A 16,892-nucleotide genomic window follows, 5' to 3' on the forward strand; every position below is an offset into this window, starting at 1 on the left:
AATATAACAGACAGACATGCATAACTAAAAACCTCTGGTTTTGCTACATCGCTCTCCAAACAAGCAAGATCTTAGAATGCTTCTTCTTCTACACAGAAGTGTATTCACAAACACACACCCTTGATGTCTTGAAATTTAACCACCTAACACGTTGAGTTCTAAGCATCCTTGCCACACATATCACTCTTGCACTTGGAAGAGTTTGTGTACTGCTACAAAGGGACCAGCCAGTAACTCAAGCCATCAGACAGCAGAAAAAAGAAATTGAAGTTACCTGAGTTCATTCACCCCAGATGATCAGATATATGAAAAACATAACAATGTGGTTGCTTTCTCTACATCTCTGACAACCTTAAAATCATTTAGCAACTCTGAAGATTACTTCTGATTGAACTGTACAGCCCTTATATACCAAACACCAACAGAGGATTAGAGCCTTTTTATAAAGAATCACAACCTTCTTTAAAATCTTAGTGGAAGAAAAAAGATATTAACTTTTATAGAAGTTGACGACTTCCCACTTTAAAGGGGTGATTTAGAAAGAGGGAAAAACAAAAGGCTCTTTCCCTGATTCATGAAGGCCTGTAGGATTGGGCTGGAGAAGATGTGGTCTCCCATCCTTTAAAACCACTCTCTGCTTCCTTTTGAAGTGTCAGGCACTACCTGACTTGCTTTGCAAGTAGTAATATTACAGACTGTTAAAAAATCTTCCAAATCAACTAATAAAATGAACAACTGAAAGAGGAAAAAATATAGGGGCTTTGGTTCCTTTGTGTTTTTAATGGGATTTGGGTTTTTTGGGAGGTCTTTTGTATTGGTTTCTTTTTGGTTGGTTTTTTTTGTGGTGTTGTTTTGGTTTGGGGGTTTTTTGTTGTTGTTTTGGTGTTTTGGGGGTTTTGGTCTTTTTTTTTTTTTAGTTCAGGAGTTTTTAAAATTCAAAATCTTAGAAGTGCTTGCAAGAAAAATATCTAATTCAGAGATTCCTGTCATAAGTGGCATTGACAAAGTTCATGCTCCGTTTTTTTCTGTGTGCTTACTACTGTCCTCTGGCAAGGGAATATGATATCAGAGATATTTTCAAGGTTACCAAAACAAAAGTATTACACAGAGGAGAGAAGACATGAGAGACACTCCATGCATTCATACACAAAGTGGCAGAAATGTGCATTTGTTTTCTAAAATCCAACTAAGGGAAAAATGTTTGCATTCCCATTCCATTCAGTCTCTTCACATCTCAGCACCACGAGCACCAGCCTTGCAGAGACACCCTACACAACACAGCCATTTGAGCTCTGCACTAGTAAAAAGCTTTTCATTACTCCAAAACTCGGTCATCTTCATTAAATCACCATCTCTTCATAAAAGCCTGGCCTTCATTTAGCATTCCAGAAGATGAAAGAGCAGCTCCCCTCCTTATGGATTACTTCTCTATTACAAGAGAGTGTTTTGCACGTCAAAAGCAAACAGTAAAGGATTAAATGATATTGTAGTTCCTGCTCTTATTTATTTGCGATGGGCAGTGAATAGAATTGCAAAGAAACAATCAGTGATTATTTTAAGCTGTGTTCTTTTGCAAGGATTATGACTCATGAAGATGCTGCAGAAAAAAACTGGAACGGGATAAGGTGTCGCATTGAAAATGGTGGAAACATCACGATACGAGAAATGTTTGTCCTACAAGCAAAGCTGTCTGCTTTAATCATTTCATGGAGAGGCCACAATAGCTCTTGGGGTAACACCAAGACAATAGTATCTTGCATTCAAGTAAACAAAAAAATAAAAACACAAACAGTGAATTCCATTCTCCTACAGAAGACTAAAAATACTTCAGAATTTCTAGAGGTGTGTTCTCCTACCAACACTAATGCAACACAATGGAAAACTGAAGAGATGCTTGGTTACAAGACATCCCTGCAGCCTGCCAAGTGTGACACTCAATGACTTTATCATGGATTTATCTACATATTTTAGGCTTCAAACATATTTTCCAACAGAACTAGAGAAAGCAAGTTTGCAAATCAATGTTATTTCAAATTAGACTCTTCATATTTTTTTCTCACACATTATATGCCAATAGGTATGAATCACACTCAGTGAGCTTTGTGTTTCACTAAGTCTTCTGTCTGGCTCCCTTCCTATTGCCTCATTCAAGTGAAAAACCAGTTTATTTTGGACTTTTAGATAGATGTTAAAAATGCAGTTAATACAAAAACCACCAATGTGCATTCAGCTTTTATTTTAGGGAAGAAATACAACCACTCAATACACTAAAGATTTTGTCTGTAAAACCTGAGCATGGAAGAAGACAGGAGGACTAAAAATTGATTCACTCTTCCAAAGACAATGACATACATACTAAAAGCAGTAACATATTTTGGACATACTCTAAACAAAATAAATACACATACCAAGTAATGCTACAGACCAAATTCTTCTTTATACTGAATTAAGGGTAAACTGTGTTTTAAATTCAATTTAATTTAACACACAAAACATGCACATTCACAGTCTGATCTTCATTTGTATTTCACCTGCAAACTGTACACAACTAGAAAAAACCAAATTTGTTTTTTGTTTAACTAGGTATGCTTTTCTAACAACTATGTCTGCCTATTCATGTTTGTATTTAAAAAGGAGGAAAAAATACACCACCTAAAATGTAATTTTCACAAATCCAGGCTCAGAACCCATAAAACAACATAAAACTCCAACCCAGCCTAACTCAAGTTTCACTGTGTTACCACCACTTCAGCAACAGCAAAGAGCTCTTCCAGAGACAAGGCAAACACAAAATGTTTCCTACAGTTTTGTTCATGCAAAGGAAAGTAAAACAGGGAAAGCAAGTGGTTCAGCTTCTTACCAGGACTCCATGTAACTGATAACCTGATCAAGACACAGAGATCACCATTTCTGCAACTGTAACTGGCACAGAACAAAAACACCCAAAAAATCTGCTACCCAAAAAAAAAAAAAAAGCCAGACTTGAAAGAGTAACATAAATATTTCACATGCTTATAAAAAACAATATAGACAATCTCTGTAGAAGGTCAGGAGCAAGAAATCAGGTCCACTGCAATAAAAAAAAATTGCTTCAGAAAAAAAGGAACAGAAAATTGTCAGCTCTACATAAGAAAATATCTATTTCCTACTCAGCAATAAACTGTAATACCAGAAATGTACACTTTTTAACTTTCTTTTAAATGCATTTCCATAGCACTAATATGGAAGTGTACAACTTCCCTGCCCAAGATTAGCCTTCCTTAGTTTTATGCTAAGGTTTCACTAACATCCAGAGTATTACCCTGCTAACAGGGCTGGGAACACTCACACTCAAGCCTCCTCCTCTCTCACCCCCCATTCCACACACTGTAAAACACCAGCAACAATTATTCTGATGTGATCAGGCAAGATTTTTCTGCATTACACTGGTAAGAACATGAAGTTTATGCATTTTAAAGCAATTTCAACCCCTCCTTAAAAAAAGCAGTAAATCACATCACCAGCATACAAGAATCTAACAAAGTCCTGAAGATTGATTGGGTACATTTTAGCCTGATTATCCTCTGAAAACAGTGAGATATTATCAATATAACAAAAGCTGCTCTTTCTGGTCATTCTTGGTATTCAGTTAACATCTTCACCAAAGAAGTACGTCCTTTATGTTTTTGAATGTTGTGTTTACAAACAGAGTTCTGTTTTACAAATGAAAAAACAAGGCATTCATTTAAGACATTAAAAAAAAATTACCATTATCTCATCTTCAACTCATAATAGGGGGAAAAAAAAAAACCTTTGCCCCTACAATCACTAGTAAATAATGGATGGTAGTATTTAAAAAGTCCACAAGTACCTCCAAATCCTCAGGTTGAGGTATACAATAGAATTAGGGACTTCTAAACTTTCATATTAATTTAAAAAAAATCCAAACAAACAAAAAAATCAAGCAAACAAAACCCATAAACTAAAGAGTGGCCATTACTACTCAAGACAGGAAGAAAATAATATTAAAAATAGATTTCCTGTCCTTAGAATGATAATTTTGAACTGAACTAATACTTTCCCCCCCTTTTCCTACAAAGTTTAGTAACTGAAAGTGATTAGGGTGAATACACTATTTAAAACTAGTTATGCATATTCAACAACAATCTTCAAAAATACAGAAGAAAAGATTGGCTTTGCTTATTTCTTTATTCACTATTTAAATTTAATGACTTCCTCATAGGATAAAACACAAAACCACTCAAGTTTTGCTATACATTTCTGGGTAGTGCTAACTCATTAAACTACACAATGCCTCTAAAAAAAGCTTTTTAGAGAATATACTTGATTTAATGAAGTAATTTATTGAAACTGAATTTTCAGGTATGCAAACTGATATTTGGTTTTAAGTAAATTTAAGACTAGAGACTTATTTATTACATCACATGGATCACATCTGGCTCCATGTGTCATTTAAGAAATTTTACAAAGCTTCTGAAAATGCTCAGTGATATTTCCTCAAAAACATAATCCATCAACATTAAGAGTAACAAAAAACTCCACAGTCAAGAGAACTCAGCTCAACAAGTCTGGCAAACTATTTCAGTTTGTGCACAGCTTTCCATTTTAAAAACAGTCTCCCCAAACTTCAATCTCACTAAGAGCTATGGTATTATATTAGTGCCTTGAACATCTTTCTCTTCATAAATACACACAGTGTTCAACCATGAAGAATTGCACTATCCCTTTAGCAATCTCAAGAAAACACAGTTTACCAAGTTTATAGTACAGTCTACAGCACACTAACAAAAATTCATACACCAGTATCTCTAGGCTCAACTGTGGATAAAGCAGAATTACCTGAGACAAACAGCTGTCAGAGCAACCTGATAGCAAAATGACTAAGGGGTTAAATCCTCTCTGTGTGACAGCTGGAAAGAAGTGGGGAGAAGGGAAACTTGGGCAAGCATGACATTCCCTTGCTAAAGACCAAAAAACAGACCATTAAAAAAAAAAAGAAAAAAGAAACCTTAGCAAATCTGCAGACATAGAAGTTTTACAGGGACAGAGTACAAGTTCAGCTGACATTAAAGGACACACAAATACATAAGAATCTCATTTATACTTCTCTTCCTCCACTTTACCCAAATCTGTAGTTGTCATATTTACATTTATATCAACACTGCTTTCTGGGTAAACACAAAATTTCACATCATATTCCTTCCCACATGCCATTAAGACCACTCTCCAAAGCTTCTGGATACTCTTCATCTCTTGCAGCAGATGAGAAAAACGTGGCAGATCACAAAGCTACTGGCTGGGGTGGAAACTCCTGGTGGAAGGTGGCCCACCCTGGGTAGCTCCACATCAGGAAAGGACAAGGCCCTACTGCAATCCCAGATCTGCTGAAGCCACCCAGAAATAACATTGCAAGGACCTTCCTTGTGCCCTGAGACAGTAACATTTATACAGGGATTGGGGTTTGGACGCTGTGCTTGTAACACAGTGACCACATCCCTGCTCTTACCCTGGGAAAACTCATAGCTGGAAATACAGGATTAACTTTTTGAAAGAACACTTTTCTGCACACCAACACAGCCAGAGTCACAGCTTCCCTTACTAACGGTGTCAAATGTACCTCTAAACAGAAGACAGGCCAAACACTACTAAAAATTCTCTAATTAGCTCTTTGGAAAACAGCAAAAGAATTTCTGACCAGTTTACCTGGTCAGAAGCCACAGTCAACAGCAATAAACAATGGATGAACATCTACTCATCTGCTCCCCAAACCAGATTCAGAGCACTGAGCTGTTCTAGTAACTTTTCCGTTCTCCTCCTTTTTTTTTTTTTTTTAATCACAGGAAACATCAACACCCACAAGACCACAAACACTTTGCAAGAGACTGTGCATTTTAAGGCTGAGTTATGAGTTCTCTCTAACCGACATTTTTTTATCCTTCTCTTTCTTAAACAGGAACATGGAAGCTGTATTAAACAGGAATATATGCTTTTCAAGACTGTTCATGGAGTAACTGCCTGATAAATTATCTTTCCAAAGGCTAGGGAAAGGGAGGAGGAAGAAACAGCAACAGTGAGACAGGAGCTGCCAACAGGCAGCTGCAGAGTCACATATTCACTAATTCTGTATCACCCTTCAGGTTTCTAAATGCAACAGGTGAGGGATCCAGACTCAAATCTTGACCTCACTTGCAGTTGGCTCATTTGAAGAGTAATTCATGGGTGTCCCCTACAAACAACTAGAAGGTGAAGAAGCTCTGGACACCTCTCTGCTTTCCAGCACAAGGCTTCTACAACGCTGTCAAGGCTCTTCAGGAGAGGACAGAAATGAGCACCTCTCAGACTCAAGATGAAATATCAGGTTCCCAGGTCTGCGGGTTCACCTTTAATGGAGCTAGAGGACAAACTAAATATTCAAAAATTGAAAATAATTAATAAGCCACACAGCTGCATGACCTAATGTTTATTCCTACAGATTCGTAGCATTTAACACAAAATAACCTTATCTTCTTTTGAACAGCTAACAAAAACACACAGGATAACAACATATTTTGGGTGATAAAACCAAAAATACGTATCAAATTCCTGAAATATAGGCCTTCCACTTTTTCATTTATTTATTTAAAATCTGCCATGACCTAACATATTGGAGAACCTGACTATGTGACTACACAAGACCTCTTGTTAACTCCTTAATTCAGAGATTAGGAGCAGCCACTGGGAATTTTCCTACACCTCAATGGGAGACTGCACCAGAAACACACACAGAATGATATCCCAGAACTGATTCTTCCTAGGAACCACAGTTCTGACAAAAAGAATTAAAAATCATGTACTTTGAAAGGTTAGGAGCACTAACTTGCATACGTAAAAAGGTTCATGTTTCCGCCATTTTCCTCAAGGCTGTCAGAATTAAGAGTGCCTTTTGTCTTCAACACTTGTGTAGATCAATGAACAGAGAATTTCAAATATTGCCCATCGAGGTAATTCTCCCAATTTTTTTTTTAATTGCGACTTTTTGTTTGTTTTACAAGGAACTGCTGATGCAAAATTAAAAAGAAAATAAGAGTTTACAGGACCGACAAACAGTAATAAAGTCAGGTTTTGTTAATTTTGGAAACACTGTTTGGTAACTGAATAGATGTGCTAAAGAATTGCCATTGTGTCCATTCTCAAGACACATGGCCCTAATTCAGGGACACTCAGGTTAATGGCAGCTATCAACTTAAGTGGTCTTTGCATCAAGCCACTAATTAGTGGCCTGTCCCAATCCACTCCTTACAAACTCAGTACATCGGTAAAGAGAAGAGGAAAGGGCAGCCTCCTGAACTCTCATCAAAGGGGACCAAACCCATCCAAATGATGACCTAAACAGGTACATCCAGAAGGTTTTTCTCATGTAGGTCTAGTACAAGTCATGTCTGGGTACACACAAGATTTGTGCCTAAAGCTGTCCACATCCAAATGTGTGTACTTACTTATCATGAACTTCAGAAGGAGCTTTTGGGCGAGAGAAATGTCATATTCTGACAACTTGCTCTTAAACTGCACCTTTTACTTCAAACCCTTATCACTCTTTTCTGTTAAACATCCACTTCATCTCTTTTCACTGATACTTCACATATGCAGGTGCACAGCCACATGTAAAACTAATGCCATTGGTACACTGAGGAAGGTACTGAATAGAAAATAGTTGGCTACACAGGAAAATATTGCCTCTGATTTACTCTTCTTTAACATGTGAGACGTTCTTTGCAAAAGACAAAACAAAAAAGACAGAAAGACACAATTTATTTTAGGGTACCAAAACTGAGATTAAAAAATTTCAATTACAAAAAAAAAGATGGAATTGAGATGAAAAGGAAGCCATAGGAAAATTGCACTATTTTTGCCTGTGGCAGGCACCTGTATATTGTGACTGGATGTTAATGGAGTTACCCTAATAAATAAAGGGCATTGGGCAAAATCAGTAACCACCCAAGTTTGTATTGGCATATGTGTTGTGGCTTAGACAAAAGCAAAACGACCCAAAATTTCACTGTAGATCATAAAAGTTGCTGTTAAGCATAGTAGCAACAGAAACTTTAGATTTTAAATAAAAACTGAAAAAAGCCCAATTAAAAAACCTGATAGAGTGCATCTCTGACCTTTGCCTTCTCCTACTACCATTTCTAAGACAGAAATGGCTTCACCAGTTGGTTTTGGAGGAGAAAAGAATGGCAAGTTCTATTTTAAACAAGAATTAACTACAACAGGTATGACAAGGAATATTTTGTGGCTTAACTTACTGACTTATATATCAGATTACTTTTCCAAAATATGTTTATTTTCACCAGTAGCCTGACCAAGTTATTTGACTTTATCAGCAGCTTACACAACTTACTGTCATAATATACTATGATATATCAGATTAGTTCACTTATTTCATCTGCAGCTTTCATTCATAACTGATTGACCTGTAGAAAGCAAGCCTGCCCCAACACCAGACTTCAGCTATCTTTTAATCAAAACACAATGTTCATCTGTTAATCCATGACAGTAATTTCTTACAAATTCTAGATCAGTTGTATTAGCTGTTTTATATATGCAACCCAACTACACATATATTTTTACAGGATAATCAGCAGAAATATTGCAGAATTATGGCAGATCAAGCTTGTTACATCAGAATTAATAACATTACCCTAGTGTTTCCAACACTTCACAAAGCCACACCTGAAAAACAAACAGAACTTAACCACTCTTGAAAGCAATTAATTTGTCCTTTTAAACTGAGGGGCCTGGGGTGGTAAGAAAAAAAATATCATGAGCATTCCTTCCTTCTAAATCAGATTTCCCAGAAATACACAGCCTTAAGAACCAAGAAGATACACAATTAATTTTCACCTGCTTAATTGGGGCCATTAGGCTGACTCTGGAACCACTGATAGGTTTTTTCGGGAGAGGGTAAGGAAGGTGTTTTCAGATGTTTATTTTAAGTTTAAATGAGAGAGGGGTCTCTGTAATAACAAACAAGGAACACATTCCAACTAAGAAAAGGAAAGCACTTTCCTTTAGTATGCTTGTGAAGACATCACAAAAATAAAACAACTGAGTTTAATGGGAAAGATACTGAAGCAATCTTCACTTCTGTAATTGCCATCGAAATCACAGAAAGTCTCTGTAAGAGGTAGGAAAATCCAAAGGAAAAAAATAGTACTTTTTAGGAATATGCCTGTACTGTGCCTTTCAGTGCTAGACACCTCAAAGGAATAAATACCTCCTCTTTTCCTCTTTTCATGTTTCTCTTTAAAAAGTGACCTCTAGCAGTAAAAAGAAAAAAAAGTTTTTAAACAATGTTTGTCCTAGAACTTACAAAACACTTGAAATTAAAGCAAGATCACAATTAAATCAGAGTACTAGAAATAAAATGCCTGTACTTCAGTGATCTTGACATAATATTTCTACAACACTTCCCACTGACTCAGAACACAACTAATATAGAAGTTTGTCACCTCTCACTCCTGCAGAGTAATCCCTCTAGGTGAAGGCTTAGGTCATAACATTACAAGAATTAGGGCATATAATCCCACTAACCACTAAATCTCTACAACTAGAAATATTTTTAATGAAAATGTACAAATATATACTACTATTTTTCTAAGAGAAACTCAGCTGAGGTTGTAGTTTGTTTGACAGCTGCTCAGGATTGATATTTATGGGATGATACATCATACTGCTAAAGAAATTCCAGGGGTCACTAACACTGTTTCTCTCAAAGAACTAACTGTTCTGGCATTCCCTCTTTTTCTAACTATACAAGGAGAGAAAGGGAAATATTACCTACAAATAAGGCATGCCACATTACCTAACAGTGCCCTAGGACCTGAACTAAAAATGAAAGCTCTATTATTCAACAGAAAGTTATTCTACTCCTTCAGGAAAAGCAAGAACTAAGTGGTACAAAATGCTCAGGTTGTGTTCCCCACAATTAAATTGTAAGGGGCCCCAATGTCTTTTAAAACAAGCTTCAGGGAAACAACTGTCTTGAATATTTATATTTGAAAAAAAAAATATTAACTACACCATATACAGATCTCCTGTCTTACTATTGCCAATAATTAAAACTTGATGTACTCTCAAAGAGCAAGAGAAAACAAATCACATATTTTGAAGAAAACATAAAAGACTTCAAGTATGTAAAATTACAGCATTTGCTACATATTTTCATTAAATTAAATGTGGCAGGTAGTCTCCGAAAAGTTTGAAAAATTGCACAATTAAGAAGTTTTAGGATGCTTTTAAAAACAAAAATTCTGAAGTGCCACTAAAAGGCAGAGTACCAACTGGACTTTCAAAGTAACAGCTATGACAATGTAAGAGGCAAGCAGGGGATGTTACTCCACAATTTCAAGCCACTACTTTGCTTCTCTACTGGCATTCTGAATATTTATTTTCATTATCTAAAACACAAACATCACTTTGTTGTCTTCATAAAAACAAAAATATCATTTCACTGTATTCAAACAAGATGAGCCACATAAAAAGTAACTTAATCAAAAACTTACTTAAGTTTCTCTTTTGATAAGTAATAATATACCCTTTAGGGAATGATACAAAGTATCTTTAAAATTTGCACTTATTTCCTCTTACAGGCTTATCTTAAAGGTCTCTGACACAGATATTAGGAGGACTCATGAAAATACACTGAAGCCACAAAACACATGCAAGGTGTAAATACTGTTACTTGTTTTCCAGATGGCACTGATAAAGTTTCAACACCAGAGAATTCTACTTGTCAAGTCTTTGATAACTACACAGTACTAGAAAATCGTATCAAACTTACATTTCCCTTAATAGATGCCTTCAAAAATATATTTTAAAATATAATATCCTTGAGTCAGGAGTATTCCATTATTTGGCATTTTACTCCAGTGTTTTCTCCTTTCACACAGGGGTGTAGGAAATACTTCAGCTGAGCAGGCAGGTTTGATTTTCTCAAACCAAACCAACACAGTCATTCATTTTTAATATAACAACCAGACAACTTCCACGTCAGTATGGCTACAGAGACTCAACACTTCGCTGCACTGGGACAAACAGTCTAAGACACACAGAGGAAAACTGTGGTTTAAAGTTGGCAAAATCCGTTATTAAGATCAAAACAACACATCTGTAACTGATCTGAGGATCTTGTGAGAATATGTACAAATGAAAGATTACTTTGAGCACACGAAGGCTGTGCTGAAACATCAAGACCTAGTGAGGTGAACATTTTGTATCTCGGGTGCATCCTACCTGATCCACTGAACTGGCTGCTTCCTAGCGTAGTTGGTCTGGTTTTTCCACTATTAACAGGTGGGGAAAACATCTGCAAAACAAGAAAAAAATACGCGTTTTAATTGGGTTTGAAAGTCTGTGATGAATTATTAATGTAAACCGAAAGAAAGGTTAATACGAAACCATCTCTGTTTTCTAATTTCTGCTTGAAAATAAACAGAATGCAAGATGCAGTTTAGACCCACAAAACCAATAAGTGAAGTACTCCTTGCAATTTATCAACACCACTAAAATCTCCCTTCTGCATGAACACGAACAACTTAAAAAATTAAAAGGACACTTACTACTAATATGACAATTTCAAATAGTTATATGTTTTACATTTTGCTACTCAAATTATGTTTCTTACTGATCTGCAAGTATAAAGTCACTGGATAAAGACAGCATTTAAGAAGCAGTAGTTTTCTATTGTGTTTATAAATCAAGAACGTTTTTGCAAATCTGTTAAAAGTATCACAGAGAAAATATCTATAATTTTCTAAGCCAAAACCATCAATGAATAAATTCTGTTATTTGTAGGCAACAAATTTTCTTTTGTTTAACCAAAAAAAAAAAAAAAAGAGCCGAAGTACCAGCGCCACACGCCAGCTTAACAAACGTTAATTATTAGATTATGCCATCACTGGGTCAGCCTGATTTTAACCAGTTAAACCAATTGACCCAGCTGGTATTACCGTATTAAATCTGGAAGTCTAGACATTACATCAAAGTTCAGGTGTCCAACTTGGCTGAGGCAGAGCCAGCCAAGCCCCGCACGCTGCTGCCCCTACTCCTCACTTCGCATGACCACGGAGAAGTCATGAGAAGACCTCGCAGAATATCCTACCGCACTGAAGTCCAGCAAGTCGCTCAGTTCCTTGTCAGTTCCTATAGCGGCCATCCTCTGCTGCTGGGAATTCATCTTCCTCCGCTGCTCCGATCACCTTCTAGGGCACAAGGAGAGAGGCACAGGCAGCACTTCCCCGCGGGAACCGGCCCGCGGCGAACGGGGGCCTCCGGTACCTGCGCCCCCGGGACGCGGCGGGGGCTCCCAGGGGAGCCTCGCTCGGCCGGGCGGGCTGACGGGATCGGCGGCTCCCCCGAACTAACCAACTCTCCTCAAGTTTCCTCAGGCTCCCTTTTCTCCTTCATTCCACTTCTCTCCCAGCCTCTACCGTGCCACGGTCACGCCGCAAAGCGAGGCCGCCGCCGCCGCCGCCAGGAATTAGGTCCCCCCCAGGCAAGCGAAAGCAAACAAACAGCCGCGGCCCCGGCGAGGTCCGGAGAATTAGCGAGAGATTAAAGTGACTCACTGTCCCCGCAACAATGGGGCTGACGAGCGGGGCCGGACGAGCCTCAGCAGAGCCATCTCCGCCCCGGCATTATCGCCCGCCGCCGGTGCCGGCTCCCCCCTCTCTCTCTCCGCCCTCCCCTCCCCTCCCCGGGGGCCGCGGGCTCCGCTCGGCGCTCGGGACCGCGGCCGGGCCGGGAGCCGCCCCCGCGCGCCGCACGCGCGCACGCGGGAACCGGGAGCGCGCGCCGCCGGGCGTGGGGGGGGTGTGCGTGTGGAATGCGCGTGCGGCGGGAGCGGGAGGAGGGGGGGGGGCGAGAGGGAGCGGGAGGGGCCCCGCGCTCTTCCCTGGTGCCGGCGGGGGCCCCGCAGCCCCGGCCAAGTTTCGGAGCACGCCCGGGCCTTTATGAGCGCGGGGGGGGGGGGGGGGGGCGCGCGGCCCCCCCCCCCGGGGGCCGCCCCCCCCCCCCCCGCCCGCGGGCCCGGGGAGCCCCGCCCACGCCGCGCGCCCGCCCGCCCCGCCACCCGCCCCTCTCGGGGTCCCTCAGCGGCGGCGCCCCCGCGGCCTCCTCGCCGCCCCGCGCCCGCCCGCGGCCCCGTCCCCTCGCCCCGCCGCCTCTGCCCCTGCGAGCGCCCCGGCCGCCGCTTCCCTCCCCCCCCCCCCCCCCCCCCCCCCCCCGCCGCTCTCTTCCCAACTTCTGGCGGCCGCCCGCACTCACCCGCTGCCCCCGCGCGCTCCGGTGAGCAGGGCCGGGCCGGCGGCGGCGGGCGGGCCGCGGGCTGGGTGGGAGGCGACGAGCCGAGCGCTCCCCCCCCCCCCCCGCTGGAAGGAACTTGTGGGTTCCCTCAGGCGGACATTTTTTTGCTTACAGAGCCTCAGCACCACGTTCGCGGCTCCGGCTCCGTATCCCTCCGCGCCGCCGCCGCCGCCTTAACCCTTGAGGCGCCGCGCCGCTCCCGCCGGGCCGGGCGAGGACCCGCGGGAGTCCCCGGGAGCCGCACCGGGTCCCGCCTCGGCCCCGGCACTCTCCGGCGGCAGGGGAGAAGCGGGACCCCCCCCCGGGCCGCTCGCAGAAACACGCGGCGCACGGGAACGGACCCCTCCCCACCGCTCCCCAACTCGACCGTGCCCGCCAGCAAACCTCGACATGCAGCACTGCCGGCAACGCACGTGCCCCAAAATACACGATCGCGCTCCCCATCCCCTAAAATATGCCTTAATACTTTTTTATGCAGCGATATACAGCCTTACTGCGCAAAATAAAACTGCATATAGACCACATAAATCTTTAGGCGTTCATTAGCAGCTTCCTCTTAAATACATACCATTAAAACCACAACGTTTCAAAGCACAAGAACATGGCTGTTAGTGCAAGAACACGCACTCAAATAAACTCTGCAGTTCTCTGAAACAGGTGATGCTAAAGCTGAACCAGCCCCACGGCTTCCGTGCAGAAATGGGAACCAGCGGGTGAAGAACCCGCGCCCTCATTTGGGTCCGGCCACCGCTACAAACAAATCACTCTTTTGTGCTCCGTCTCCCTCTCACCGAACGGCACCGCCAGCCCGTCCTGCTGGGAAGTTTATTTCGTGCCTGAGACACTCCGGCACAGCAGCGTCCCGGCCTGCGGCGAGGGCGGCTCTCCCCGACCCCGAGCGGTGCGGTGCCGGTGCGATGCCCGTGCTCCGTTCCACCACCGTCTCCCGAGCCTGCAGAGCCCCCAGGTGGCACCTACTTGCCACCACCTGGGGCTGGGCCTGCTCTTCTCTGACCCCGGCTACCGAGGGCCACCTACCCCTCCCGCTGAAAGGGAGAACTATAAAGTAATAATCTATGCAGCTTCTGGCATATTATTCTTTTGGAGCAAGGGGACTTAGAAAACAAGAGGACAATGAAACAAGGTTACTTAAAATCCCGGAGAACCTAGAAGGGTCCAGGGAGGCAGGAGGCACGGCAGGGAAAGGCGTGCTGTGTGGAGGAGCACGCATCCCTTCCAGGATGCTGCTTGGCAGTCCCCCAGCTCTGGAAGGCAGGAGGCTCTCCCGCCACACACCCATCCCTTCCAAATAAACTCTTCCCACCCCAGGCCCTGGCTGTGACATCTTCCGGAGGAAGGGGAATGTGGTAACAAACCACCCCCAGGCAAAAACAAACTGGAGACTCTCCTCCATTTTTCTCCCATATATGCGTGTGCTGGATGATCATTTGGCCTCGTGATTTTATGAATATTCATATATTTGCCACTTAGAAATTCAGGAAGCAATTTGTATTAAAATATCAACACAATGACTTCCATTCTCTGTGCCCCTGAGGGATGTAAGTATGTACTTTTTCTCTTTGATGTATAAATAACACTTCACTTTAGAGGAAAGTATCCAGTGACAGAGATCATTTCGTGAGGAACTTTCTTTAACATATTTTTGTTACAAGGAAGATATGCTATTTACATACTGTGAAGATATTGTTTCTCTGGAAGCGTTACTTTTTAACTAGTAGTGGCACTCAGTGCCAGTTAGCACAGCTGCCAGGCTGATAAGCATTGCTCAAAAAAACTGACTAAATGTAAAGAAGGTGGAAGCAATAATGCTAACAATCATTTGTGACAATGTGTAATTGCATTAAAATTATAACTTAATTTCAAATAGAATACTGCGTATTTGCCTTCTGACATCAGATTTTAAGGTTCACACTTTAAGGCCTTTATTTGCAGTTAGAGACTTCAAGTGGAAGATGACATATCCACGTAATCCATGGCACAAGGTTTAAAGTTACACAAAATACCCCAAGATGTTCCATTTGCTCCACAATGACGTCACTTTCTCGTGCAGATGCTGAGTAAACACACTCAGTACCAAAAGTGACTTTGTAGAAGCCGTTCTTCTGCATTACACCTCCACGGGCTGTTGGCCCTCTTAGAACAACTTCATTTCCAGGCACCTATAAAAAATTATCAAAACATAAATGAACTTTCCAGAAGTTACGCCAGACAACTTAGCAAGTACACAAGGCCTCAGGGAAGGTATGCTTTGGCCCAAAATACACTGGGAGTCTGACCTAAAGGAGTTTGCTCTGGGGAGATAAAATTGTAATGAGTTGGCCCATTCAGAAATTTCAGAACATACTCCTGTAGGTAGCTTGACTAAAACTGCTGTGAAAGATCAGTAACTATCACATCCTCCATTACAGTAAAATTCTAAAGTGATTTAACCTAATGTTTCCTGGGTATTGAAAATAGTCTGCCACATTGGTGAGACTTGGGATCTTTAACCTATTCAGTTTTTAACTCCTTTTCATGTAACACTGATTAGAACTAACATGTACACTCAAAATATCAAGGCACAATATTCTTTGTCTATACTGTCTTTCACCTATTCTCAGAATCTCCACCTCTTTCTCAAGGTGTTACTTACTTAGAATCCTTTCAGCTCTGCCACTCGCTATAAATTATTATAAATTATTCCTGTTCACCATAAAGATAGGAGCTTGAAAAAAAATGCATTTCACATCTTTATCCTGCCATAGTCATCCGCAGAAACTGAAACAGAAACCAATGTGGTCAACATTCAAGCGGGGAGGGGGGGGGAACCAAACAAAATCAAGCCAAACAAAAAAAAACCCGAACAAAACAACACCCCTCCCCCCAAAAAGCCAAAACAAAGCCTCTGCTTTTAGCTCTCCAGAAGCTTCATAAACATTTTAAAAGATTTGCAGAAATCAGTGTCTGAAACCTGGTTCAGACAGGTACAACAGTTTCCGATTTGCAACAAATAAAATACTTTCAGTCTGATTCCTGCTGCAATTCCTAGATATGATTATTTCCTTGCACATGTGCAAATGCAGCAAACATACTACACAAAACCCACAAAAATTAAAAACTTCCAACTTTTCCATGACACAGCAGCACCTTCTTTGTACATTATACACCAGGCTAAAACACCCTCTGCAACTGTTACACCTTTCTTTCTTTCACGTCTTTAAAAATAAAAGGTCTTCACTTTGTAGGGAGCAACGCATCAGATGGATAGTACAGAGATCTACTAGGATAAATGAATTTATCAGTCTTGTGGATAAATACCCTTTCCTGAGAGAAGTCTTCAGCCTGTCACGGAGTAGTGCAAGTAATAGGCAGGTAAATCCATGCACACAAAGTCATCAGTGAACTCCAGACACTGACAGAACACACAATGCAACTGTAAATCTTTATGGTAACTGCCCTGACAGCTGATCTACCAACATCAATATGGTCAGCAACCAACCAGAGCAATCAGGGAATTGCTAGCTGCCAGATGGCGATGGCAACATTCT

The 16,892-nt window shown here is 41.5% G+C and overlaps 1 protein-coding gene across 10 annotated transcripts in view; it reads right to left on the bottom strand.

Annotated features, from left to right (window-relative positions):
• TCF12 (transcription factor 12) overlaps positions 1 to 14,203 on the bottom strand; it is a 163,527-nt gene extending 149,324 nt beyond the window's left edge. For 2 of the 10 annotated variants that reach the window (XM_027688711.1, XM_027688706.1), the window contains exons 1-3: positions 13,913 to 14,199; positions 12,143 to 12,242; positions 11,275 to 11,347 (exon numbers count right to left, since the gene is read on the bottom strand). In XM_027688711.1, coding sequence (XP_027544512.1) covers positions 11,275 to 11,347; positions 12,143 to 12,217 — 148 coding nt within the window. In that variant the 5' untranslated portion in view covers positions 12,218 to 12,242; positions 13,913 to 14,199. Of the gene's footprint in view, positions 1 to 11,274; positions 11,348 to 12,142; positions 12,243 to 12,318; positions 12,339 to 12,405; positions 12,718 to 13,305; positions 13,409 to 13,912 lie in introns of those variants that run through there. The other 8 variants (XM_027688713.1, XM_027688716.1, XM_027688715.1 and 5 more) reach the window with 8 other exon arrangements.
• Positions 14,204 to 16,892: the final 2,689 nt, after the last annotated feature.

The sequence above is a fragment of the Neopelma chrysocephalum genome, unplaced genomic scaffold (assembly GCF_003984885.1).
Source record: "Neopelma chrysocephalum unplaced genomic scaffold, ASM398488v2 Primary Assembly neopelma1_75, whole genome shotgun sequence".
Classification (NCBI taxonomy): Eukaryota; Metazoa; Chordata; class Aves; order Passeriformes; family Pipridae; genus Neopelma; species Neopelma chrysocephalum.